The 27,477-nt window shown below is 40.8% G+C and overlaps 1 protein-coding gene across 4 annotated transcripts in view; it reads left to right on the top strand.

Annotated features, from left to right (window-relative positions):
• LOC311075814 (NEDD8 ultimate buster 1-like) overlaps positions 1–27,477 on the top strand; it is a 34,851-nt gene that overhangs the window by 1,875 nt on the left and 5,499 nt on the right. For all 4 annotated transcript variants that reach the window (XM_084103430.1, XM_084103428.1, XM_084103429.1 and 1 more), the window contains exons 5-10: positions 6,424–6,488; positions 6,568–6,735; positions 7,397–7,485; positions 7,731–7,837; positions 26,695–26,881; positions 26,997–27,104. In XM_084103430.1, coding sequence (XP_083959556.1) covers positions 6,424–6,488; positions 6,568–6,735; positions 7,397–7,485; positions 7,731–7,837; positions 26,695–26,881; positions 26,997–27,104 — 724 coding nt within the window. The remainder of the gene's footprint in view (positions 1–6,423; positions 6,489–6,567; positions 6,736–7,396; positions 7,486–7,730; positions 7,838–26,694; positions 26,882–26,996; positions 27,105–27,477) is intronic.

The following is a 27,477-nucleotide window of genomic DNA, read 5'->3' as shown; positions in this document are numbered from 1 at the left end:
AGCATCTGATAGGCCGAGATTGGCCAATAGCGAACCTCTAGCCTCTAATAGGTCAAAGAGACCAATCACAAACTCACAAAACACTGCCAGAATTAGCATGTCCTGGACAGTATAACCGGGGGAAGTTAGCACTGTCGAGCAACAGGGCAACAACAACAGAAGAGAAGGCCAACGCATAGCGGTGACAACAGTAAAAAACATACACAATAGCACATAGAACAACTCATGAGCGAAGCGCAGAGCAGCTCCCTTAATGCTATGCAATGCAATCAACTCACCGAAAGCACCCGAGACGCTACAGAGGGTATATCCAACTTGTAAAACCTGGCAAACGTGTTCTGAGAAGACCAGCCAGCCGCAAGACATAAATCCTGAATAGACATACCCTTAGTCCAGGCCCACGATGAGGAAATTGCCCTAGTCGAATGGGCCTTGACGTTAAAGGAGCACTCCTGCCCCAGGCAATCATAAGCCAAAACAATAGCGTCCACGATCCAGTGAGCAAGCCTCTGTTTAGAGACCCCCCATCCCTTGTTGCACCCACCAAAGCGCACAAACAGCTGGTCCGATTGTCGAAAAGCGGCCGAGCGAAAAATATATTCCCGGAGCGCTCTGACTGGGCAAACAGCACTCTGAGCATCCGAACCCTGAGAGGTTGATGGCTCAGTGGACAGGGCAGGCAGAGAAACAATCTGCGCTCTAAACGGGGTATTGAGCGACTTAGGGACATAACCCGGCCTCGGTCTGAGAGTCATATTACAGTTTCCCTGTCCAAAGCGAATACAATCTTCACTTACAGAGAAAGCCTGTAAATCCCCAACCCGCTTCGCCGAAGCGAGAGCGAGAAGCAAAGCCGTTTTTATCGAAAGCTCCTTAATGGCAATCGAAGCCAAGGGCTCGAAAGGTGGTCATGACAGAGCCTCCAAGACCAAAGCTAAATCCCAGCCCGGCACTGAAGGCGGCCGAGCAGGGCATAATCTCCCCTAAGGAACCGGGTCACCGACGCATGTCTACCGATAGACTGCCCGTCAACAGAGGGATGAAACGCTGCGATAGCTGCCACATATACCTTCAGAGTGGATGGCAGGCTCCCCTCGTCCATCCTGTACTGAAGGAAGCGCAGAATATCCGACACAGACAACTCCCTGGGTCGATGCCGACATCCTGACACCATTTTGAGAAAACTCCCGACTTCAGGGCATACAGACGCCTGGTGGACGGGGCTCGCCCTTCCGCGATGGTACTCAAGGCTCGCGAGTGTAGCGCATCCAGCCCGCTCAGCGACCCTGCAATGGCCACACGTGGAGGCTCCACAGCCCGGGGCTGGAAATGCCAGATCGATCCACTCGCCTGAGACAGTAGGTCCTTCCTGAGCGGAATCTCCCATGGCCGTCCTGCAAGTAACTCCACCAAATCCGCAAACCATGGCTGGTTCGGCCAGTTCGGGGCTACCAGAGTCACCGCCGCTTTCTCTTCCCTGATTTTGCACAACACCATGGGCAAAATTTTTACTGGAGGAAAAGCATAGAGGCAAACCTTTGGCCATCGCACGGTCAGCGAGTCCTCCTCCCGGGGGGAATGAGACAGTGAGAAAAACATCCGACAATGCGTGTTCTCGCTTGTTGCAAAGAGGTCGACCTCCACTCTGCCGAAACGCTTCCATATCAGCTGAACCGTCCCGGGGTGAAGCCTCCATTCCCCTTGAGGAATCCCGCTCCTCGAGAGCATGTCCGCCCCGCGGTTCAGAATACCGGGATGTGAGCGTCGGGAAAACTCACCAGGGGTCGAACCTCGACTCTGCGATTGGGGGGGCCCACCAGCGGCTCGGTGGCGGCAGTGGGCCCGATCCCAGCTGCTGTGCGAGCTTCAGCTTTCCTGGCCCTGAGAGCTCGCAGGGACATGTCTGCGCAGTGTTCGAAAGACCCGCTATCCTTGAGGGCTGACTCGGCGTGGGCCAGCCCCATGCACTCGACGCAAAACAGGTGCGTCTGGGGGCACTATGGGGCCCGAGCATAAGTTGCAAGTGGTCGCCATCGGATGCAGAAGACAGTAGAGGTATCTCCGGCGCACCTTCGACGACGGCGAATATCCTTTTGTAAGTTGGAGTATCAGCTTTCTAGCACACGATTTGAGCGTGAAGAGAGAGATTCTGAAGGGAATTGACGCTGCACTTGCATTATTACTGCAACGGTGTTTCAGTATTTGCATATTTTGCGTCAATTGGCCAGCTCTGCTGGCGTTAGCCTATAAGATTTCAGCGGAAGTGAAGGAGGAGAGGAGTTCCCATATACGACATCCGTAATGTCGAAGTTCTGTAGCCTTGATAGGGAACGCGAGGCTCAGCGGGCGGTAAAACCCGAGGCGCAGCAGGCGCATAAACAGTGCGCCGAACGCTCGCTGCCATAGGAAACCACTTGAAAAAAGGCACCTCTCACTGCAAAAAAAACGCGTCAGGTGTGATCGGCCCCTTAAAGGACAAGTTCGGTATTTTACACATAAAGCCCTGTGTACAGATCGTTTCTGATGAAATATAACGGAAGATTAAAATTTGGACACATGCTGCTGTCCCGAGAATTTTAGGTTTCTTTCGCCCCCCCCCCCCCCCCCCAACAGGTTTTATCATAGTTTTTGTCCAACTCCATTGACTTGTATTGGATGTGCTGTGAGGTACGGTATTATTACGCCGCCGGAAACTCAAATGGGGTTGTTTTCTTCTTCTTCTTGTTTTTTTTTTTTTTGGCGGATCGCAAACAAATATGCAAGATAGGCTAGATAAGACAAATATGAAACAAAGGTGCATTATCGCCACCAACTGGGCTGGAGTGTCTATTATTCAAGCTCTCAGCGGAAGAATGTACGGGTGTGAGGCGTTAGGAAAAATAGGTCCACAGTTTTACAACGAATGGTAAACACCTGTTGGAAAGCATCTTTTGCATCGATTTTTGTGTGAGCTAGTGGTGTAGTCTAGTTTTTTGTAGTGAGTATACTGTAATATCCCCCCCCCCCCCCCCCCCGCCGCCTCATACTCACCCATCCCAGACCGTCACCCCATAAGCACCACCACACTCACTAAGGCATACAGTATGCATCGACATGTAATTGAGAGCATTATGAAATATTAGGTGTTATCAACATGTCAATTTATTATAAGCAACACAAGACTTTAACAGCCAATGACATTTACAGCTGGGGAGACTTGACTGATTTTCTACTGTTTAGTGTTAATCACCATCTAACTCAGCTAGTTAAGAGCTACATTTAGCCAAGATGTTATATGAATATGGTCCCTGAAGCACAGGTTTTATCAGCTGACAATTTTCCAAAAAAAAAAAAAAAAAAAAGAAACATTATAGGCACAAATACAAATTTACTTTTAGAAATGGTGTTTAAAAAAATAAATAAAAAAAATGGTGTTATTGTTTTGGCAAGTTTACTTTTTAAATTAAAACATGTATGAAAACTTGTGTGATATTCCCTTAAAATAACGTTTTAATAGATTTTATTATTATTATTTTTATTATTATTATATGGTGGTCGAGAAGGGTCACAACACAAACAAACGCCACAACAACTACATATGCAGAAAACACCTCCAAATTCAGAAAACACATGCAAACGCCACAACAACTACATATTCAGAAAACAACTTTGTCGATTTCACATCACGTACACTGCAAATATTCACAGCACGAGCAAATAGGGAAACGAACTGCAAACTGCAAAGACACAACGGAAATGTTTCCAGGGGGGCCATAATCAGTGACGGCTACAAGAGGTAAGTGTTTCCCCGTCTACGGCCTTATTAGACATTCTCTGGTGTTTCTCTTTTATTATGACAGACTTGTCGATGTGCTCTGATACCGAAGTGGTTTGCAGCACAAAACGGACAGGGCTGGGTTTCCCGAAACCTTCTTAACGCTACGTCGTTCTTAAGTTACACCTTAGCTGTACCTTATCGATAATACGTGTTTCCCGAAACGTTCTTAGTTAAGTATACCTTCTGTAAGTCATACTTTCGGAAGGTTGGTCTGGACCACTCTTAGCTTTACCTTATCACTGTTGCAGGTCTATATGAATATAATTCTGAAGTTTTAATACACCCAGACAGTGTTCAGTTAGGCTAATTCAAGTGTTTTCATGCAAAGAATAAAATTGTCATTACACTGATTGTTAATAGAATTTTAATTATATTATTATATATAATATTTTTTTTTATACATTTATTTTAATTAAAGAGCGCTTTTAAATGCCAGTGAAAGCATAGGCTACTGTCAGTTAAGTCCTATTCGGAAGCTGTTATTGTTTCTCATGGGCTCGTAGTGGGTTATTTTAGTGCCGTCCAATCCATAATATCAGTGTTTTTCTCATCCAACCCACGTAAAAATCCCAGGGCAAATTAGTACCTACTGTGTTTTGACAAACAGGTCGTACGTTAATTTTGACTCCATATAATTGCCGTCTGAATCCACATCTCCGAGTTTACAAGAAGAGATTCAAAATCCACTGTTTAAATCCTTTTTGATCACTGCCGAGCACCGTACATGACGTACACTTTTATTACTGAAATGCTTTAAAGTATTTACAAGAACAATATTTCATCACAGCTCCATCTCAGTGAACAAAAATAGTAAAGAGAAGAAAGTACATAAATAATTTAAATGGTTATTATGGCAGCAATATATGATACAATTTTAAAATATGTCGGCAAGGCTATTATAGGCTATTATAGTTTGGGTTTTTTATAATATCCCATGAGTCCTAATAAATGTAATTTAAACTATTTCTGAAGTGCTTATTTTATAAAGAACACCGCTTTCTCACATAAACAGCCCCTGCACGAGCGAATAATTGATTCTCGAGCCATCGATATCAGCCAGTTCAGCACCATCGCCACGGACAGCACCGGTTAACGTCGCAAGTAAAGCCCCGTTCACACTATAAGCGACTTTATCGCTGCATGTCGCCAGTGGCTGGCGATGAGGTCGTTAGTGGGCGTTCTCACTTCTGGTTGCCTAGGTAATGTTTGTGAGTGACATTCACGGATGTTACGTGTTGTAGACAACAAATCTGTTTTCTTGCCGCTACAAGCTAACATTTTGGAAGGAAAAGTCTAAATATAAATGGGATCAGTACATAAAATGCATAATATTAAAGATGAATGAGAAACAGCGAGTGCCCTGTGCTATCGCGGCTATTTAACTGCAGAAAATGGGCAAATACTGGTCTTTCTGAGTTCACGAAACCATTCGGCCTCAGAGTCAGCACGACGAGCACTACTGTATGTACACAGAGACATATCATAAATTATTGGACAGTTTCTGACTGCTAAAATAAACTTCTCATTCATCTTGCCTCGGTCAGACGCTGCACTGAAGAGTGACGGATCACGTGTGCTCCACTGACTTCACTGCTATTGGTTGTCGCTCGTGAAAGTCGCTCTTCATTTGCATGAAGTTAAACATTTCCCAACTTTGTCGCGTCGCGTGTAGTGTGAACGCAGCTTAGAAGGTATATCTTAAGCAGCTTCCTAAGGCATAGTTCGGGGAACACGCCTAGAAATGGTATACCTTCAGTTAAGTTATACCTTAAGAGTCTTCGTAGCGCGCTAAGAGACAACTTTATCGGGAGCTCAGCCCAGAAAATTTCAATCTGAAAAATAAATAAATAGTTCAGATATCAGGACAACAATGTAAAAACGCCGGTAATGCATCTATTTAGTGACCAGAAGCGAGCTAGCCAGCTAGTTTCCAGCTAACAACGTTGGCAGAACATTTAACAATTATGTTATATTAAACCACTTCGGTATCAGAGCACATCGACAAGTCTGTCATAATAAAAGAGAAACACTTACCTCTTGTAGCCGTCACTGATTATGGCAAGGAGCTGTTTTGTCTCTCAGTATATTTTCCTGCTTTTTTGTCCTTGGCCAATCACATGCCTGAGGATTGTTCCAGTGCACATATGCAGCCATTCTGGAGGTGGGGGGAAAGCAAAATAAACCTAAAATTCTCGGGACAGCAGCATATGTGTCCAAATTTTAATCTTAACCGTTCTATTTCATCAGAAACGATCTGTAAACAGGGCTTTAAGTGTAAAATACCGAACTTGTCCTTTAAATATGAAACAAGTCAATTGTGATGTAAAGCTGATGTAAAGTTTTGTTTTTGTGTTGATTCAGATCAGTAACTATAAAGTTCATAAATTATGAAACAAGATCAGTTCAGTTCAATTCTATTAGCAGTTCTACAGAGTACAATGGTGTCATTATTCAGTTCAGTTCATAACAGTGTTGCAAAATTAATAATTTCTGAAGTGTAAATGTTGATTTCTTGGTGAATCATTTCTGAAGTGATTCACTCATTTGAACAGTTCTGTCTCATCCTCTGTGTCCTGTGTTTGATTATAAACCTCTTCTGCTTTAAGGATAAGCAAGGAATTTAAATTCAAACACTTCAATCTGATTTTTTCTGGAAAGAAGCTTTCTCCAGGTAAACGACTGACGCTGAGTTGAACATTTATTCATCCATTGATCAGCGCATGTTGTAAGACGGGCCGTGTGTGTTTAAGGGATGCGGCTGGATGAACAGAAGGTGAAGAACAACAGTACGATCATGGTGGTGAAAGTGACGTCGGACGAGGTGAAGAGTGAAATGCTGAAGGAAGAGAAGAAGAAGCGCAGTCAGGATGAAGGAGTGCAGAGGACACAGAAGGGCTTCCAGATCCTGTCAGAGAGAGGTGAACATCACAAAATGTGTTATATTCCAGATAATCTGGGCCTGGATTGGTCAGTCCAGTTCCAAAATACACAAAATAATATAAGCTGTGACGTGAAACATAATAACTAATACCTTAATAATAATGCTTAAATTGCTAAGCTTACAAAGAAACTAACATATGTGTGAGTGTGTGTAGTTTTTTTGTCAATTATATATGTTACATACATGTATATACATATATAAAATTTCTACATCTTTAAATAAATATAAAAAAAGTAAAGTTATCATAATTATCATTTTTTGCATAATAGACATAAAAAATACATAAAAGAAATATGCTGATAAAAATGGTCAATTATACATATTACATGTATGTTATATGCATATAAAATAAATATATAATAAATAAATAAATAAATAAACCTGCTGTTGTATGTTATGAATGTTGTTGGCCTCTTTTGTCAGTTACTTAGTATAAAATTGTCTGCAAAATGCATAAATTTGTGTGTATGTGTATATATATATAGTAGTGCTGTCAAATCGATGAATCACATCTAACATAAAAGTTTGTAATATGTTTGTGCATATATATATAGTAAATTATGTACTTTAAAGTTTTTGGTCAATAAAAAATCATTTTAATAATAATAATAAATAATGTGCACTTCTGTGTCCCTCAGATGGGAGTGAGGATCCAGCCACTACCTCGTTTTTAGAGATCGCAGATCAGAAAGGAAATCCACTCCAGATCCCCGACGAGGAGAGGAAGGTGATTCCTGTCGTCCTCATGTTACTGTATCAGTCCAAAACTATTCTAATAAATGTGTCATCCAGCCTTCTGAAACTCACAGATGAAATATGAGTGTATAATCCTTCAGAAGATTGGTTTTAAAGTGATCAGTGATAGTCTGACACTGTTTTCCTCTCATGATCATTGCTCCAGCACATCATCACGAGTGTGTGTTCAGACAGACGGCAGTGCTTGCATTAATATCCCATCTCTTCCGATCTCAGGCTCTGATCCTGGCGATGGGTTTCCATGAGAAAGGCCGATCTCTGCTGAAGAAGAGAGATCACAGCGCTGCTCTGTGTCATCTACTCCTCGCTGACGAACAGTTCAAGTACGGCTTCATCACACTGTACATTAATCATGACATCAATAATACATCAAGACCATTCACTGCAGTCACTTAATGTGCACACAAAATATAATCATTGCAGTGTATAAATTACTATTTATATGCATAAAGGCAAAGACCAGTAATAATACAATCAATAATGCTTAAAAAAGATCAATTCATGTTTAGAATGCAGATATTACAATGACATCAGCGCCGTTAGATTAGATGTTCAAGCTGTAATTTAGTAAAAAGCAGGGTTATTATTGTTTTATTCTTAGTGTTGCAGCCAGTCGCTGACGCGCTCAAAGATAACCTCAAGTCCGTTTCATTCCATTGAAGTTTTTTATTGCATCTCATGTGAGTAATTATGCCTGAATTTCCAGTGGTTTTATTGTCCTACCGTACAGCAGGGAGGGTGATGGAGCTTTCAGTAAATAATCCAAAGCTTGTTACGGGATAAATGAGCGGTCAAAGAAAATATACGGCTGCACCTCGCTAGCCACGACAAATCACTTTCAAAACTTAGCTCCATGTTAGATTGAACCCATGAAAACAGGTGCTGCAGTCACCTGATTGCTGGTGGGCGGGTTCAGTAACGCACGCCTCCATGTTGCACTCGTAGAAAAGCAAAACCAAAGCAATATTAAAGCAAAAAAAAAAATCTGAATATAAACAAATATAACATAACCACACCAAACTATTGTTAACAAACACATTATCATAATTCGACTCAAACCATAATAAAGAAAGCAAGTCTGGCTCCAACATACCGGCCCCCAATTGTTCTGTGAAAAAACAGTACAATTACAAACATACTATAGAAGACAGATAATATTTACAGAAATGTACATCCAGCTTACCAACACACTCCCTTTTTTTTTTTTTTTTTTTTTTTTAATAGACGCAACGCATCAGTTCATAAAAAAATCAGTTCATCAAAAAATCAGTGTAAACGTCAAGTGAAAGAGCAAGAGAAAAGAGAGGGACAGAGAGATAGAAAAAGAGATAGAAAGAAGGCTCGTCAATCTCAGTCAGTGGCTTCCAGAAGTAAGGCAAGTTTTGAGATCGGCCTTATCAAGGTGCTGGTCTTGGTTTGCACCTCTACTTGTCTCACAAACCCCCTTCTATCTGGTAAAGTTCGGGTTACGCGGCCCATGAGCCACGAGTTCCTTGGAGCAGAGTCATCCACTATCAATATAATGTCTCCAACAGCAAGATTTCTCTGTTTTGTTGTCCACTTCTGTCTCTCTTGTAACTCTGGCAGATATTCTTTTGTCCACCTCTTCCAGAAAAGATTTGCCATGTACTGCACTTGGCGCCATCTCCTCCTGCCATTGCAGTCATTTGAGCTGAATACACCAGGTGGTAGGGAAGGCTTTCCTCTGAGAAGTAAGAGGTGGTTTGGTGTGAGAGGCTCCAAGTCTAGAGGGTCGTCAGAAGCTTTGCAAATGGGTCTGTCATTGATTATGGCTTCAACTTCACATAGTAAAGTAGCCAATCCTTCCTCATCCAGAGCCTGTTCTTGCAACAGGGCTCTAAGAACACGTCTGACAGTTCTTATTAGTCTTTCCCAAATTCCACCATGATGGGATCCAGTGGGTGGGTTAAAAGTCCAGGATATGCCCCTTTTGAGCAATGCGGCATGGATCTTTGAATTGTCCAGATCTTGAATGGACTCTCGTAAGTCTCGTTCTGCTCTTACGAGGTTCGTCCCATTGTCTGATCTGATGGTCTTGACCATACCTCGTCTGGCAATAAATCGCCGTATAGCATTAATGCACGAGTCAGCGTTCAATGTATGGGCGACTTCCAAATGTACAGCTCTGATGTTTAAGCATGTAAAGATCACACCATACCGTTTCAATGTAGTCCGTCCTCTTTTGATTTCAAAAGGTCCAAAGTAGTCGATGCCTACATTGGTAAATGGTGGTTCGTCCGGTGATAGTCTTTCTTGAGGCAAGTCCGACATGTACTGTTTAACTCTGACACAGCTTTCTCTTCTGCAGTGGACGCATTTGCTGATCACATTCCTAACTGCAGAGTTGGCCTTTGGTATCCAATACTTCTGTCTTAAACGTGAAAGTGTAAGGTTTCGACCACTGTGTCCGACAGTTTCATGAACATGCCTAATAATGAGTGTCGTCACATGATGGTGTCTTGGCAGAATGGCTGGATGCTTGGCTTCAGATGGCATTGCGGACCTTACCAACCTTCCACCGACTCTTATTACACCGTCTTGAAGAGTAGGGGTAAGCTTTTGTATGTGACTGTTCTTTTTCACAGTCATTCCTTTTGTCAGACATTCCAGTTCATGTTTGTACTCCATAGATTGACAGAATTGCACTATAGCTTTTTCAGCATCCTGCAATGTTTCCACACACAGTAAACCTTTACTGCATCCTTTCACTTCAAGTGGCTCTTTACTTTCCTTTTTCTTTTTGCAAATCCTTTTCAGTTCTTCCTTTATCATCAACATCCAAGCAACAGCTTTGCGTAGACGATGCCAGTCTGAGTAGTGAGTGATGAATTTTGTGATTGTTTTTGCAGATTCGTCCAAGGTGGAAATACTGATAGTGAACACTTTCACTTCTGGATCGTGTTGTGTCAATATGATCTCTGGGAACTGTGGCCACTCTGCCTCCGGTTGCTGCAAGAATGCAGGGCCTTGTATCCACTTAGATTGTAAGAATTGTGTTGCAGACAAACCTCTTGATGCACTATCAGCAGGGTTTATAGTGCCTTTGACATACCTCCACTGTGTTACTTCCGATGCTGCGCGGATGATGGCAACTCTGTTGGCAACGAAAGTACGAAATCTAGATGTTTCATTTCGTATGTATTTGAGTACAGAGGTACTGTCTGTCCAGAAAACAGAAGGCTCCAGAGGGAGTTCAAGCTCTTCTTGCAGCACTTTGTCCATTCGTATTGCCATTGCAGCGGCTGTGAGCTCAAGCCTTGGGATGGTAATGGGTTTCAATGGCACCACTCTGGCCTTGCCCATGATAAAGGCACAACAAATCTCATGCTCATGATTTACAAGCCGTTGGTAAGATACAGTGCCAAAACCACTCTCACTCGCGTCTGCGAAATGATGAAGCTGTCCAGATATGAGGCCTCCAAACTGCTCAGGTGTGAAGCATCTCCTAACTTGGACATTCTCTAATAGAGACAGGTTGGATACCCATGTCATCCATCTTTTTTCCAGATGTTCAGGTATTTGGTCGTCCCATCCTAGCTTCAAGCCACACAGTTCTTGCAGTACCTGTTTTGCAACGAGGATGACAGGTGCCAACATACCTAGAGGATCATATATAGAGCTTATCATAGACAACAAGCCCCTTCTTGTCAATGGAACGTCTTTGAGTTGGATTTTGAAGACAAACGAGTCAGACTGCACACACCATTGAACTCCAAGAGCTCTTTCAATAGGCAATGCATCCTTGTCCAAGTCTAAGTCTTTCAACTCCTGGGTTAAGCTTTGCTCTGGAAGGGATGCAAGCAATGTTCGGCTATTACTAACCCATTTGTTCAGCGTGAAACCACCTGAGGCACACAGTTGGGTGAGCTGTCCTGCAAATTGTACTGCCTCTTGCTCGGTATTCACAGACTTTAACCCTCTGGGGTCTGAGGTGTTTTTGGGGTCCTTGAGATGTTCTGACATGCCCTGACATTTGTGCTTTTTTCAGTTGCTTATAAACATATTAATGGCAAAAAAAATTACACAATATTTAGCACAAACAGGGCTACCATAATATGTGAGCAACAAGAATGTACATGTCTGCATTTTTGAGAGAATAATGTTTATGCGTGGTTATTGAAAAAACTAAAAACTAAAGTTTCTGAAATAAGGCTATAAAACACATTCTAAATATGTGCCAATAAGACTTTTGTCTAATGGATGTCATCACCTAGTGTTTTTTCTTCAAAATGATGTGAAAATCACCCTGCCTTATCATTCACATAACACAATACATTGATTTGAATTTTGCAAAGCACTTTCTGTTTGGAAAGGCAATATGCGGAGTGGGCGTCAACGATCATGCATATTTAGTGGTTCACACCTGAAGAGACAATGGGGCCTGCATACTTAATTAGCCATTCATTCAGGTGAGTCACTGAGCCACAAGAATGCAAGAGCAACAGTTGGAAGCATCTCAATTCTTTTTTATTTTTCCACATATTGTGCTTGCAAATTGGCCTATAATATCCAAGGAAAACATGTCTAGTAATTGTGCAGTTAATTCTCATACTGTATTTTCAGTTTTGGAATATTTATCCTCTCCCCAAATTTGTCACTAATAAAACACAATAAAAATTATTTAAAGAAATAATTGTATAGGCTTATATTTACCTTTTAATAGTTTGTTTACATACCTTGTAAATATATTTTTTTATTAAAAAGGTTACAATTACAACAACAATTCAAGTGTAATCTTTCTTTGTAAAAACTAAAGTATACATTTTATCATACATATTTCAAAGTTAAGGATTTGATTGATTATTTGATAACTTTATTTTTGACAAAACATACTATATTTAACATGAGCAAATATTGGCAAACAAAAGCTTATTTGAGGTGGCAGATATTTTACAGTAAAAATGTATAATCTATCCAAAACTAATCAACGAAATGTTGTCTTTCATATGTCTGTAACATAGGTCTTTCATTTTTATTATAAGAAATATAAATGTTAATTTGCAGTTTAATGCGTTGCTTATACAAATACAATTTATTTACAAAAACATATTTCAGTCGATTTTTACTCAGTATAGCAATACAGTTTGCTAAAACCGAAACATTCATTCACAAACAGAAACGCCTGACTGTAACGTTGTTTTTATGAAATATTAGGGCATATAAATGTTAATTTTCAGTTTAATACGTTGCTTATACAAATAGCCTACATTTTATTTCAACATATTTCTGTCGATTTTTACTCAACTCAGTATAGCAATACAGTTTGCTAAAACATCATCATTCATTCACACAGAGACGAGCTGTGCTTTTTGCGAGCTGTGATAAACAGCGCGCATCTCTGCGGCTGCCGTTCATTCATTCACAGAAACGCGATTAACTTGAGAAGGAAAAAAAACTTACTACATATTCGGATCCTCTCTCCTGCAATACCCGCACTCTGAGGTAGATTTTCCATTATTATTATTCCTCACAGCGCTGCCAGATGGTGTAAACAACATATGATTAAACTTGTGTTTTCTAGAGCTGATATGGGGGCGTTCACAGGTTTGCTTGGATTGCCTCAGTAATTTGCGTTTGAATAGCGCGCGCTCTCCGTGGGCGGAGTCACATTACATTTGAATTAGCTCTAATGAGCTCGACTGGAATCGCTCTCTTTTAATACAGATTTCACAAGATGAGAATATTTGTTTTTTATATAAATTACCTCATTTAAAAGAAGATAATTCAAGCTTCATGCCTGTGTGTCTGTATGCCTGTTTGACTGAGTATTCGCTGAGTTACAGTTCATTTTCGGACGCGTTTCAGAATGGTCTTCACTGACAGAGAGAAGGCAGAACTCGCATCACGTTTATTTTTCTTTATTTGGCAAAAAGCACAACACTTTGTTTTAATTGTGAGTATACACAAAAATAATACACATTTAACAGAATCGATTGATGCATGAAACTTGCTTGTAATATCAAAGTCCACAGAGCAAAATTAATTTCTTTTGAACTGAACTGAAAAAAAGCGAGCCTATCGCGCCGGCGCGATTGTCGACCCCAGGGGGTTAAGCAGTCGTCCACGTAAAAATTCCTGAGCACAGTGTGTGTAACATCTGGGTCAAATTTGCCAATATTGTCTCTGGCACATTGCTGCAATGCAAAAGTCGCACAGCTTGGAGAAGATGTAGCCCCAAAGTTGTGCACGACCATTTTGTATTCTTCAAGAGCCATGTCCAAGTCCCCATCAGGCCACCACAAGAATCTCAAGAGATCCGAGTCTTCCTCGGATACATGCACCTGATGAAACATGGCTTCAACATCGGTAATGAAGGCAACAGGATTTTGGCGAAATCTAGTGAGGACCCCAATGAGATTGTTGGTGAGATCCGGGCCTTGTAGAAGTCGCGAGTTTAGAGACACACCTTGGTAGGTAGCTCCACAATCAAATACTACCCTCAGTTTGAGTGTTTTAGGGTGGTACACCCCGTGGTGAGGAATATACCACTTTCGTCCTTCATTTGTCCTCTTTTGCTCCTCCTCTGATGGTATTCGGACTGCAAAGCCTTTTCTCAGAGTTTCAGCCATTAATGTTTTGTAGTTCTCATAGAATTTGTTGTTTCTTAACATCTTCCTCTTTAGACTTATAGCTCTTTGCTCAGCAAGGCAGCGCTTATTGGGAAATGCCACATCTGCATCCTTCAAGGGCAGTCCAATGCTGTAATGTCCTTCATGCAGTTTCACAGAGTTAGAGACCAACTGCATGAACATTTTATCCTCTTGAGACATCTACAAATGCTCCACCTGCTGGCGCTCTGGGAAATCTACTTTCATTTGTTGCTGCAGCAATTCCTCAATTTTCACTACAGAAATTCTGTTTGCTGTAACATCCTTCCATGTGCTTTTCATGAGTGGTCCATTAACTGTCCATCCCAGAGTTGTTTTTATTGCATAGGGACCATTTCCCTGGCTGTTAATTATCCGCCATGGTTCCAATGCCTTAGGAACATTGTTTCCGATGAGTAGACCAATTTCTGCATTTATCTGTGGAATGTTCACATCGTGGAGATATTCCCATTGAGCGATATCTTCCTGATTGTGGATGTTTTCAGCCTTTACAGGAATGTCAGGGTGCGAATATATCTCTGGCAAGTCAAAGAAGTCATCATTGTCCAGTCCACTGATTTCCATGTCTGCCACCACAGATGTATCAACCACTTTTTCCTTGTTCATTGTTCTTAACAAGATTCTTGTCCTTTTTCCAGTTGTCTGCAGTTGCCTCAGAAGGGATTCTGTGCAGAAGCTTGCAGAGTTCCCAGGGTCCATAAAGGCATGTGTGCAAATTACTTTGTCACTTTTCTTTAGTTTGACTTTAACCGGCACTATGGCAAGCTTGCATGCCGTGTCTCCGGCCCCAGTTTCTCTCCACATGTCTGCTTGACTTGTGTAGGTCTGAACATTGGCTATAGCCCCGTCATTCTTCTGCACACTGGTCTTGTTGATGTGCAAGATAGTAGGATGCTTAAGAGAGCATACATGACAGGTAAGCCTACTTTGGCAATGTTTGCTCATGTGACCTACATCAAAACATCCAAAACATACTCCTTTTTTCCGAAGGAATTCCAATTTCTGTTCATGATTTTTGCTTTTCAGCTGTTTGCAAGAGCTTAGATGATGATCTGCACGGCAAAACAAACACTCTTTCACCATTTTCTTGTGTTACAGGACTGCTGCTACTCACCGGCTCCGCACTGGTTGCAAACCCAGTAAATCAATGTCTGGGCCTTCTTTCTCTGAGCATTGTTGTCTGTGCAGGTTCAGGTTTTCTCGCTTGTGTGGCATTCAGACTTCCAAACAACGGATGTGACAAGATCCTAGATTGTTGGGTTATGAAGTCTGTCAAGTCTGAAAACGTTGCTCTACGGCCATTACGTTCCTGTAATTCATAAGCTTTTACTCGCCATCGTTCTTGGATTTTGTATGGCAGTTTACTGAGAATGGCCTTCAAATTAGTTGGATGATCCAATTCTTCCAAGTACTGAACAGAAGACATAGCACTCAGACAACCATTGAGAAACACAGAATAAGTTTGTAATGCATCTGCATCCTCAGATCTGATCAATGGCCATTTGAGCACTTTATTCAAATATGAAGTGGCAATATTGTGTTCATCACCAAAGTGTCTTTTGAGAAGTTCCTTGGCTTTGGCATAACCTCGTTCCGGATCCATGAATTGGCAACTGCGCACAAGTTCTCTGGGTTGGCCAGCTGTAAATTGCTCCAGAAAATACAGCCTATCCGGATTGTTTTTAGTTTTCTTTTCAATTCCATAATCAAAAGCTCTTATGAAGAATTGGTAGTCCAAAGGATCACCTTTGAAAACGGGAATTACAACTGATGGTAAGGAGTGTTGACCTTGTTGTGTAATGAAAGTTTCTGTAATTTTGTTTTGTTTTTCCATTAGAGTCATGACATCGTCAAATTCATTCCTTTTGGTTGTGTTTTGCAACACTGGAGGTTGTTGGTATTGTTTATCTTGTGGAAGTGTTAAATGGTCAGCAGCTTTACGTGCATCTGCACCACGTGCTGCATATGCATGTTGAATATTTGGTAGAGCTTGAGAAGTAGAAGGCTTTGGATTCTGATGAGATGCAACATTTCTCTGTTCTCTACTGCCATCTACTGGAGGTAGGCTGGCAGGTGCAACGTAATTGGGATCCAAAGGTGCATAATGAGTCTGAAAAGGGGGGATTTTTGAACGAACAGATAAATCCTTTGCTGGTATGGCAGGTTTCCTTTGAGTGGATGTAACTGGTTGAAAATTGTATGGTGCATTCCTTTCCAAAGTTAATGGCAGTTGTGTGAACACAGGTGTTAGTTGTTCTGCACCCTCATCAAAAGTATGATGGTCAGAGTTGACTGTTCCAGTTGCCTGATGAGACAATCCAGTTTCTATGTTCTCATTTTGATTCATTCTTTCAGGGACAACGTGTTGCATTTCGTATCCTTTCACAAGGTTCAACTTTGCTGTATTTACAGCCATCTTAGTTTTTAACTCAAGCTCCTCCTTTTCAGCTTTGAGTGCAGCTTCCCTTCTCTCAAGAGCTTGCTTCTGTTGAAGAGCTTCTGCTTTAACAGCCAGTTCCACTTGTTCACTTTCAAGTTGCACTTTAAGAGAAGCAATAGACGACTTGGATGAGTTAGATGACCGTGATGACCATGAGTGCTTTGATTTCACTTGGGAAATACTGTCTTTGGGACCAATATCATCCAGACCAGCAGCAATATCAGCAATAACAGGAGCATCGACCATAACAGGAGCGTCACCAGTGTTTGCAATTTCATTTTCTGCCCCCTCAGCCTCATCATCAATCATTTTTGTTTGCGACAACCATTTTTCAGCATAATTTTTAAATTCATTTATGACAGTCATTTTTGGCAAAAACCATTCATTTTGATCAATTTCAGCATTGTTTGGTGACAACAGCCTTTTAATTGACTCATTTACTTTGTGCAAGTCATTATAAGCTTTATCAAACTCAGTTCCCATTTTTAACTGGACTGTTTCCACGTTTTGTGCATCATTCATTAATGCCATGATTTCGTTTTTCTTTCTCGTCATTTTTGCACGTCGATACGCTTTCAGTTTTGCCAGTCTCTCACTTTGATCAGCGTTGTCATGACTCTCTTCCTCCATGTTCAATTAATCTCGTTTTACAACTCAAATATTTTCTCATTGCAATCCCAAATCTCAAACAGAAACATCAGGGACTTCATATTCACAACGTGCGGGCTTGTTCGTTCATTCAGCTGAGATCGCTACAAACTTTATCAATGAAATGACGTCGGATGTTTAAAGACGCGCGTCCAATGAGAATAGCGAATTTCAGTTCATTCAAGCAGAGTAGCAGGCCCACGATATGTTGAGATTTGCAAGCAGATGATCGGGTACAACTTAGTTCAAGCAAACAATTCCTTCTTCCAAATGTTCAAGTTCTTTCTAAGGTTAGCAGGCAACACAAGCCTATTTTCTTTGACTATGTACTATTCTTAGTGTTGCAGCCAGTCGCTGACGCGCTCAAACATAATTCCTCGAGTCCGTTCCATTCCATTTAAGTTTTTTATTGAATGTCGTGTGAATAATTGTACCTGAATTTCCAGTGGTTTTATTGTCCTACCGTACAGCAGGGAGGGTGATGGAGCTTTCAGTGAATAATCCAAAGCTTGTTATGGGATAAATGAGCGGTCAAAGAAAATATACGGCTGCACCTCGCTAGCCACGACAAATCACTTTCAAAACAAAACTGAGCTCCATGTTAGATTGAACCCATAAAACAGGTGCTGCAGTCACCTGTTTGCTGGTGGGCGGGTTCAGTAACGCACACCTCCATGTTGCACTCATAGAAAAGCAAAACCAAAACAATATTAAAGCAAGAAAATCTGAATATAAACAAATGTAACATAACCACACCAAACTATTGTTAACAAAACACATTATTATCATAATTCGACTCAAACCATAATAAAGAAAGCAAGTCTGGCTCCAACATTCAGTATTACAATGACATCAGCGCTGTTATTCTGACATTTAACTGACATTCTGTAAGGCATTTAACACATGATGAATTTTAAAATTGCGCTGTCCTGCGAACTATGAAATTATTCTTTATATTAAATTTATCATGAAAAAAAAACAATAATCCCGGTAGTTCAGTATGCAAATATTACAATTACATTAGCGCTGTTCAATTTTGATGTTAAACATTCTGTGAAATCTGTCATTTTACAAGTATAAAGCTTACAAAAGATATTTTTTCAAGGCGTTTTCTGCTTGAGGAATTTTAATATATGGTGCTCTCATACAACTGATGATGATGTTCCTCCAGTAAGTGTTACTCTGATGTAGATGTTGATGTTCCTCCAGTAAGTGTTACTCTGATGTAGCTGTAGATGTTCCTCCAGTAAGTGTAACTCTGATGTTGATGTTCCTCCAGTAAGTGTAACTCTGATGTAGATGTAGATGTTCCTCCAGTAAGTGTAACTCTGATGTTGATGTTCCTCCAGTAAGTGTTACTCTGATGTAGATGTAGATGTTCCTCCAGTAAGTGTAACTCTGATGTTGATGTTCCTCCAGTAAGTGTAACTCTGATGTAGATGTTGATGTTCCTCCAGTAAGTGTAACTCTGATGTAGATGTTGATGTTCCTCCAGTAAGTGTAACTCTGATGTAGATGTTGATGTTCCTCCAGTAAAAGTGTAACTCTGATGTAGATGTAGATGTTCCTCCAGTAAGTGTAACTCTGATGTAGATGTAGATGTTCCTCCAGTAAGTGTAACTCTGATGTAGATGTAGATGTTGATGTTCCTCCAGTAAGTGTAACTCTGATGTAGATGTTGATGTTCCTCCAGTAAGTGTAACTCTGATGTAGATGTTGATGTTCCTCCAGTAAGTGTTACTCTGATGTAGATGTAGATGTTCCTCCAGTAAGTGTAACTCTGATGTTGATGTAGATGTTGATGTTCCTCCAGTAAGTGTAACTCTGATGTAGATGTTGATGTTCCTCCAGTAAGTGTAACTCTGATGTAGATGTAGATGTTGATGTTCCTCCAGTAAGTGTAACTCTGATGTAGATGTAGATGTTGATGTTCCTCCAGTAAGTTTAACTCTGATGTAGATGTAGATGTTCCTCCAGTAAGTGTAACTCTGATGTAGATGTTGATGTTCCTCCAGTAAGTGTAACTTTGATGTAGATGTAGATGTTGATGTTCCTCCAGTAAGTGTAACTGATGTAGATGTTGATGTTCCTCCAGTAAGTGTTACTCTGATGTAGATGTTCCTCCAGTAAGTGTAACTCTGATGTTGATGTAGATGTTGATGTTCCTCCAGTAAGTGTAACTCTGATGTAGATGTAGATGTTCCTCCAGTAAGTGTAACTCTGATGTTGATGTAGATGTTGATGTTCCTCCAGTAAGTGTAACTCTGATGTAGATGTTGATGTTCCTCCAGTAAGTGTAACTCTGATGTAGATGTAGATGTTGATGTTCCTCCAGTAAGTGTAACTCTGATGTAGATGTAGATGTTGATGTTCCTCCAGTAAGTTTAACTCTGATGTAGATGTAGATGTTCCTCCAGTAAGTGTAACTCTGATGTAGATGTTGATGTTCCTCCAGTAAGTGTAACTCTGATGTTGATGTAGATGTTGATGTTCCTCCAGTAAGTGTAACTCTGATGATGATGTAGATGTTCCTCCAGTAAGTGTTACTCTGATGTAGATGTAGATGTTCCTCCAGTAAGTGTTACTCTGATGTTGATGTTCCTCCAGTAAGTGTTACTCTGATGTAGATGTTGATGTTCCTCCAGTAAGTGTAACTGTGATGTAGATGTAGATGTTCCTCCAGTAAGTGTAACTCTGATGTAGATGTAGATGTTCCTCCAGTAAGTGTTACTCTGATGTAGCTGTAGATGTTCCTCCAGTAAGTGTTACTCTGATGTAGATGTAGATGTTCCTCCAGTAAGTGTAACTCTGATGTAGATGTAGATGTTCCTCCAGTAAGTGTAACTCTGATGTAGATGTAGATGTTCCTCCAGTAAGTGTTACTCTGATGTAGATGTTGATGTTCCTCCAGTAAGTGTTACTCTGATGTTGATGTTCCTCCAGTAAGTGTTACTCTGATGTAGATGTTGATGTTCCTCCAGTAAGTGTTACTCTGATGTAGATGTTGATGTTCCTCCAGTAAGTGTAACTCTGATGTAGATGTAGATGTTCCTCCAGTAAGTGTAACTCTGATGTAGATGTAGATGTTCCTCCAGTAAGTGTAACTCTGATGTAGATGTAGATGTTCCTCCAGTAAGTGTTACTCTGATGTAGATGTTGATGTTCCTCCAGTAAGTGTTACTCTGATGTTGATGTTCCTCCAGTAAGTGTTACTCTGATGTAGATGTTGATGTTCCTCCAGTAAGTGTTACTCTGATGTAGATGTTGATGTTCCTCCAGTAAGTGTAACTCTGATGTAGATGTAGATGTTCCTCCAGTAAGTGTAACTCTGATGTAGATGTAGATGTTCCTCCAGTAAGTGTAACTCTGATGTAGATGTAGATGTTCCTCCAGTAAGTGTAACTCTGATGTAGATGTAGATGTTCCTCCAGTAAGTGTTACTCTGATGTAGATGTAGATGTTCCTCCAGTAAGTGTTACTCTGATGTAGATGTTGATGTTCCTCCAGTAAGTGTAACTCTGATGTAGATGTAGATGTTCCTCCAGTAAGTGTAACTCTGATGATGATGTAGATGTTCCTCCAGTAAGTGTTACTCTGATGTAGATGTAGATGTTCCTCCAGTAAGTGTTACTCTGATGTTGATGTTCCTCCAGTAAGTGTTACTCTGATGTAGATGTTGATGTTCCTCCAGTAAGTGTAACTGTGATGTAGATGTAGATGTTCCTCCAGTAAGTGTAACTCTGATGTAGATGTAGATGTTCCTCCAGTAAGTGTTACTCTGATGTAGCTGTAGATGTTCCTCCAGTAAGTGTTACTCTGATGTAGATGTAGATGTTCCTCCAGTAAGTGTAACTCTGATGTAGATGTAGATGTTCCTCCAGTAAGTGTAACTCTGATGTAGATGTAGATGTTCCTCCAGTAAGTGTTACTCTGATGTAGATGTTGATGTTCCTCCAGTAAGTGTTACTCTGATGTTGATGTTCCTCCAGTAAGTGTTACTCTGATGTAGATGTTGATGTTCCTCCAGTAAGTGTTACTCTGATGTAGATGTTGATGTTCCTCCAGTAAGTGTAACTCTGATGTAGATGTAGATGTTCCTCCAGTAAGTGTAACTCTGATGTAGATGTAGATGTTCCTCCAGTAAGTGTAACTCTGATGTAGATGTAGATGTTCCTCCAGTAAGTGTTACTCTGATGTAGATGTTGATGTTCCTCCAGTAAGTGTTACTCTGATGTTGATGTTCCTCCAGTAAGTGTTACTCTGATGTAGATGTTGATGTTCCTCCAGTAAGTGTTACTCTGATGTAGATGTTGATGTTCCTCCAGTAAGTGTAACTCTGATGTAGATGTAGATGTTCCTCCAGTAAGTGTAACTCTGATGTAGATGTAGATGTTCCTCCAGTAAGTGTAACTCTGATGTAGATGTTGATGTTCCTCCAGTAAGTGTTACTCTGATGTAGATGTTGATGTTCCTCCAGTAAGTGTTACTCTGATGTTGATGTTCCTCCAGTAAGTGTTACTCTGATGTAGATGTTGATGTTCCTCCATTAAGTGTTACTCTGATGTAGATGTTCCTCCAGTAAGTGTTACTCTGATGTAGATGTTGATGTTCCTCCAGTAAGTGTTACTCTGATGTTGATGTTCCTCCAGTAAGTGTTACTCTGATGTAGATGTTTATGTTCCTCCATTAAGTGTTACTCTGATGTAGATGTTGATGTTCCTCCATTAAGTGTTACTCTGATGTAGATGTTGATGTTCCTCCAGTAAGTGTTACTCTGATGTAGATGTTGATGTTCCTCCATTAAGTGTTACTCTGATGTAGATGTTGATGTTCCTCCAGTAAGTGTTACTCTGATGTAGATGTTCCTCCAGTAAGTGTTACTCTGATGTAGATGTTGATGTTCCTCCAGTAAGTGTTACTCTGATGTAGATGTAGATGTTCCTCCAGTAAGCGTAACTCCTGTAGATGTTCCTCCAGTTCCTGTGATGTAGATGTTGATGTTCCTCCAGTAAGTGTTACTCTGATGTAGATGTTGATGTTCCTCCAGTAAGTGTTACTCTGATGTAGATGTAGATGTTCCTCCAGTAAGTGTTACTCTGATGTAGATGTTGATGTTCCTCCAGTAAGTGTTACTCTGATGTTGATGTTCCTCCAGTAAGTGTTACTCTGATGTAGATGTTGATGTTCCTCCATTAAGTGTTACTCTGATGTAGATGTAGATGTTCCTCCAGTAAGCGTAACTCTGATGTTGATGTTCCTCCAGTAAGTGTAACTCTGATGTAGATGTTGATGTTCCTCCAGTAAGTGTAACTCTGATGTAGATGTTGATGTTCCTCCAGTAAGTGTAACTCTGATGTAGATGTTCCTCCAGTAAGTGTAACTCTGATGTAGATGTTCCTCCAGTAAGTGTTACTCTGATGTAGATGTAGATGTTCCTCCAGTAAGTGTAACTCTGATGTAGATGTTCCTCCAGTAAGTGTTACTCTGATGTAGATGTAGATGTTCCTCCAGTAAGCGTAACTCTGATGTTGATGTTCCTCCAGTAAGTGTTACTCTGATGTTGATGTTCCTCCAGTAAGTGTTACTCTGATGTAGATGTAGATGTTCCTCCAGTAAGTGTAACTCTGATGTAGATGTAGATGTTCCTCCAGTAAGCGTAACTCTGATGTTGATGTTCCTCCAGTAAGTGTTACTCTGATGTTGATGTTCCTCCAGTAAGTGTTACTCTGATGTAGATGTTGATGTTCCTCCAGTAAGTGTAACTCTGATGTAGATGTAGAGGTTCCTCCAGTAAGCGTAACTCTGATGTTGATGTTCCTCCAGTAAGTGTAACTCTGATGTAGATGTTGATGTTCCTCCAGTAAGTGTAACTCTGATGTAGATGTAGAGGTTCCTCCAGTAAGCGTAACTCTGATGTTGATGTTCCTCCAGTAAGTGTAACTCTGATGTAGATGTTGATGTTCCTCCAGTAAGTGTAACTCTGATGTAGATGTAGAGGTTCCTCCAGTAAGCGTAACTCTGATGTTGATGTTCCTCCAGTAAGTGTAACTCTGATGTAGATGTTGATGTTCCTCCAGTAAGTGTAACTCTGATGTAGATGTTGATGTTCCTCCAGTAAGTGTAACTCTGATGTAGATGTTCCTCCAGTAAGTGTAACTCTGATGTAGATGTTCCTCCAGTAAGTGTTACTCTGATGTAGATGTAGATGTTCCTCCAGTAAGTGTTACTCTGATGTAGATGTTGATGTTCCTCCAGTAAGTGTAACTCTGATGTAGATGTAGAGGTTCCTCCAGTAAGCGTAACTCTGATGTTGATGTTCCTCCAGTAAGTGTAACTCTGATGTAGATGTTGATGTTCCTCCAGTAAGTGTAACTCTGATGTAGATGTTGATGTTCCTCCAGTAAGTGTAACTCTGATGTAGATGTTCCTCCAGTAAGTGTAACTCTGATGTAGATGTTCCTCCAGTAAGTGTTACTCTGATGTAGATGTAGATGTTCCTCCAGTAAGCGTAACTCTGATGTTGATGTTCCTCCAGTAAGTGTTACTCTGATGTTGATGTTCCTCCAGTAAGTGTTACTCTGATGTTGATGTTCCTCCAGTAAGTGTTACTCTGATGTAGATGTAGATGTTCCTCCAGTAAGTGTAACTCTGATGTAGATGTAGATGTTCCTCCAGTAAGTGTAACTCTGATGTAGATGTAGATGTTCCTCCAGTAAGCGTAACTCTGATGTAGATGTTCCTCCAGTAAGCGTAACTCTGATGTAGATGTAGATGTTCCTCCAGTAAGTGTAACTCTGATGTAGATGTTGATGTTCCTCCAGTAAGTGTTACTCTGATGTAGATGTAGATGTTCCTCCAGTAAGTGTAACTCTGATGTAGATGTAGATGTTCCTCCAGTAAGTGTAACTCTGATGTAGATGTAGATGTTCCTCCAGTAAGCGTAACTCTGATGTAGATGTTCCTCCAGTAAGTGTAACTCTGATGTAGATGTAGATGTTCCTCCAGTAAGTGTAACTCTGATGTAGATGTTGATGTTCCTCCAGTAAGTGTAACTCTGATGTTGATGTTCCTCCAGTAAGTGTAACTCTGATGTTGATGTTCCTCCAGTAAGTGTTACTCTGATGTAGATGTAGATGTTCCTCCAGTAAGCGTAACTCTGATGTTGATGTTCCTCCAGTAAGTGTAACTCTGATGTAGATGTTCCTCCAGTAAGTGTAACTCTGATGTAGATGTTCCTCCAGTAAGTGTTACTCTGATGTAGATGTTCCTCCAGTAAGTGTAACTCTGATGTAGATGTTCCTCCAGTAAGTGTTACTCTGATGTAGATGTAGATGTTCCTCCAGTAAGTGTTACTCTGATGTAGATGTAGATGTTCCTACAGTAAGTGTTACTCTGATGTAGATGTAGATGTTCCTCCAGTAAGCGTAACTCTGATGTTGATGTTCCTCCAGTAAGTGTTACTCTGATGTTGATGTTCCTCCAGTAAGTGTTACTCTGATGTTGATGTTCCTCCAGTAAGTGTTACTCTGATGTAGATGTAGATGTTCCTCCAGTAAGTGTAACTCTGATGTAGATGTAGATGTTCCTCCAGTAAGCGTAACTCTGATGTTGATGTTCCTCCAGTAAGTGTAACTCTGATGTTGATGTTCCTCCAGTAAGTGTTACTCTGATGTAGATGTTGATGTTCCTCCAGTAAGTGTAACTCTGATGTAGATGTTCCTCCAGTAAGTGTAACTCTGATGTAGATGTAGATGTTCCTCCAGTAAGTGTAACTCTGATGTAGATGTTCCTCCAGTAAGTGTAACTCTGATGTAGATGTTCCTCCAGTAAGTGTAACTCTGATGTAGATGTAGATGTTCCTCCAGTAAGTGTTACTCTGATGTAGATGTTGATGTTCCTCCAGTAAGTGTTACTCTGATGTAGATGTTCCTCCAGTAAGTGTAACTCTGATGTAGATGTTCCTCCAGTAAGTGTTACTCTGATGTAGATGTTGATGTTCCTCCAGTAAGTGTTACTCTGATGTAGATGTTGATGTTCCTCCAGTAAGCGTAACTCTGATGTAGATGTTCCTCCAGTAAGTGTAACTCTGATGTAGATGTAGATGTTCCTCCAGTAAGTGTAACTCTGATGTAGATGTAGATGTTCCTCCAGTAAGTGTAACTCTGATGTAGATGTAGATGTTCCTCCAGTAAGTGTTACTCTGATGTAGATGTAGATGTTCCTCCAGTAAGTGTTACTCTGATGTAGATGTTGATGTTCCTCCAGTAAGTGTTACTCTGATGTAGATGTTGATGTTCCTCCAGTAAGTGTTACTCTGATGTTGATGTTCCTCCATTAAGTGTTACTCTGATGTAGATGTTGATGTTCCTCCAGTAAGTGTTACTATGATGTTGATGTTCCTCCATTAAGTGTAACTCTGATGTAGATGTTCCTCCAGTAAGTGTAACTCTGATGTAGATGTAGATGTTCCTCCAGTAAGTGTTACTCTGATGTAGATGTAGATGTTCCTCCAGTAAGTGTTACTCTGATGTAGATGTAGATGTTCCTCCAGTAAGTGTAACTCTGATGTAGATGTAGATGTTCCTCCAGTAAGTGTTACTCTGATGTAGATGTTCCTCCATTAAGTGTTACTCTGATGTTGATGTTCCTCCATTAAGTGTAACTCTGATGTAGATGTTCCTCCAGTAAGTGTTACTCTGATGTAGATGTAGATGTTCCTCCAGTAAGTGTTACTCTGATGTAGATGTTGATGTTCCTCCAGTAAGTGTTACTCTGATGTAGATGTTCCTCCATTAAGTGTTACTCTGATGTAGATGTTGATGTTCCTCCAGTAAGTGTTACTCTGATGTTGATGTTCCTCCATTAAGTGTAACTCTGATGTAGATGTTCCTCCAGTAAGTGTAACTCTGATGTAGATGTTGATGTTCCTCCAGTAAGTGTAACTCTGATGTTGATGTTCCTCCAGTAAGTGTTACTCTGATGTTGATGTTGATGTTCCTCCAGTAAGTGTAACTCTGATGTTGATGTAGATGTTCCTCCAGTAAGTGTAACTCTGATGTTGATGTTCCTCCAGTAAGTGTTACTCTGATGTTGATGTTCCTCCAGTAAGTGTTACTCTGATGTTGATGTTCCTCCATTAAGTGTAACTCTGATGTTGATGTTCCTCCTGTAAGTGTAACTCTGATGTTGATGTTCCTCCTGTAAGTGTTACTCTGATGTTGATGTTCCTCCTGTAAGTGTAACTCTGATGTTGATGTTCCTCCTGTAAGTGTAACTCTGATGTTGATGTTCCTCCAGTAAGTGTTACTCTGATGTTGATGTTCCTCCAGTAAGTGTAACTCTGATGTTGATGTTCCTCCTGTAAGTGTTACTCTGATGTTGATGTTCCTCCATTAAGTGTAACTCTGATGTTGATGTTGATGTTCCTCCAGTAAGTGTAACTCTGATGTTGATGTTCCTCCAGTAAGTGTAACTCTGCGCTGCTTAACACGGTGGATAACTACGCCGTCCTGCAGCTGGATATCGTGTGGTGTTACCAGGCTCTGAAACAGCTGGACTGCCTGGACAACGCCAGACAGAGACTGTCCCGGGCCGAGGAGTGTTTCCAGATGTGTTACGGAAAAGAGCAGAAACGACTGAGGGAGATCAAGGTCTGTGTGTGTGTGTGTGTGTGATACTGTTCTTCACCTCACACGCGTGTGTGTGTGTGTGTGTGTGTGTGTGTGTGTGTGTTCACTGCTTGATCCGTGTGTTTCTGGCTCTCAGGGCCACACTGGAGGAGAAGACGTGCTGTTTCTGAGGCTGTATCTTCTTCAGAGTGTGCTGGCGTACCACGACGGAGATGAGGTTCAAGCCTCGTCCAAGCTCAAAGAAGTAAATGCTCTGAGTTTTGATGATTGTGTCTCTATTATTGTGTCTATTTACCTCTAAAAGAACCTGTACTACTAGCAGTGCTGATTGTGAATCATCCCAGTGATCTGAATCTTTTGATTCTTTTGACTGTTCAGTGATTCATTTGGTGACTCTTCCTGTAAGTCACCAGTAGATTGAAACCAGTGAAATTCCAGTGAGAATTCTGAGTGAATCTTTGAATCATTTGCTCAACATGTTTGTTTAAAAACACAGATTAAACCCCCATACGTGTATTCTCACATTAATGCTCTAGATAGCGGCAAATATATTTCCTTATTATGGGAGTTTATGTTTTTAATAAAAAAAAAATTAATTAAAAATTGGAATCAAAGTT

The sequence above is a fragment of the Abramis brama genome (assembly GCF_963993115.1).
Source record: "Abramis brama genome assembly, chromosome: 24".
NCBI classification, from domain to species: domain Eukaryota; kingdom Metazoa; phylum Chordata; class Actinopteri; order Cypriniformes; family Leuciscidae; genus Abramis; species Abramis brama.
This window is presented reverse-complemented; position numbering and strand designations above follow the sequence as displayed.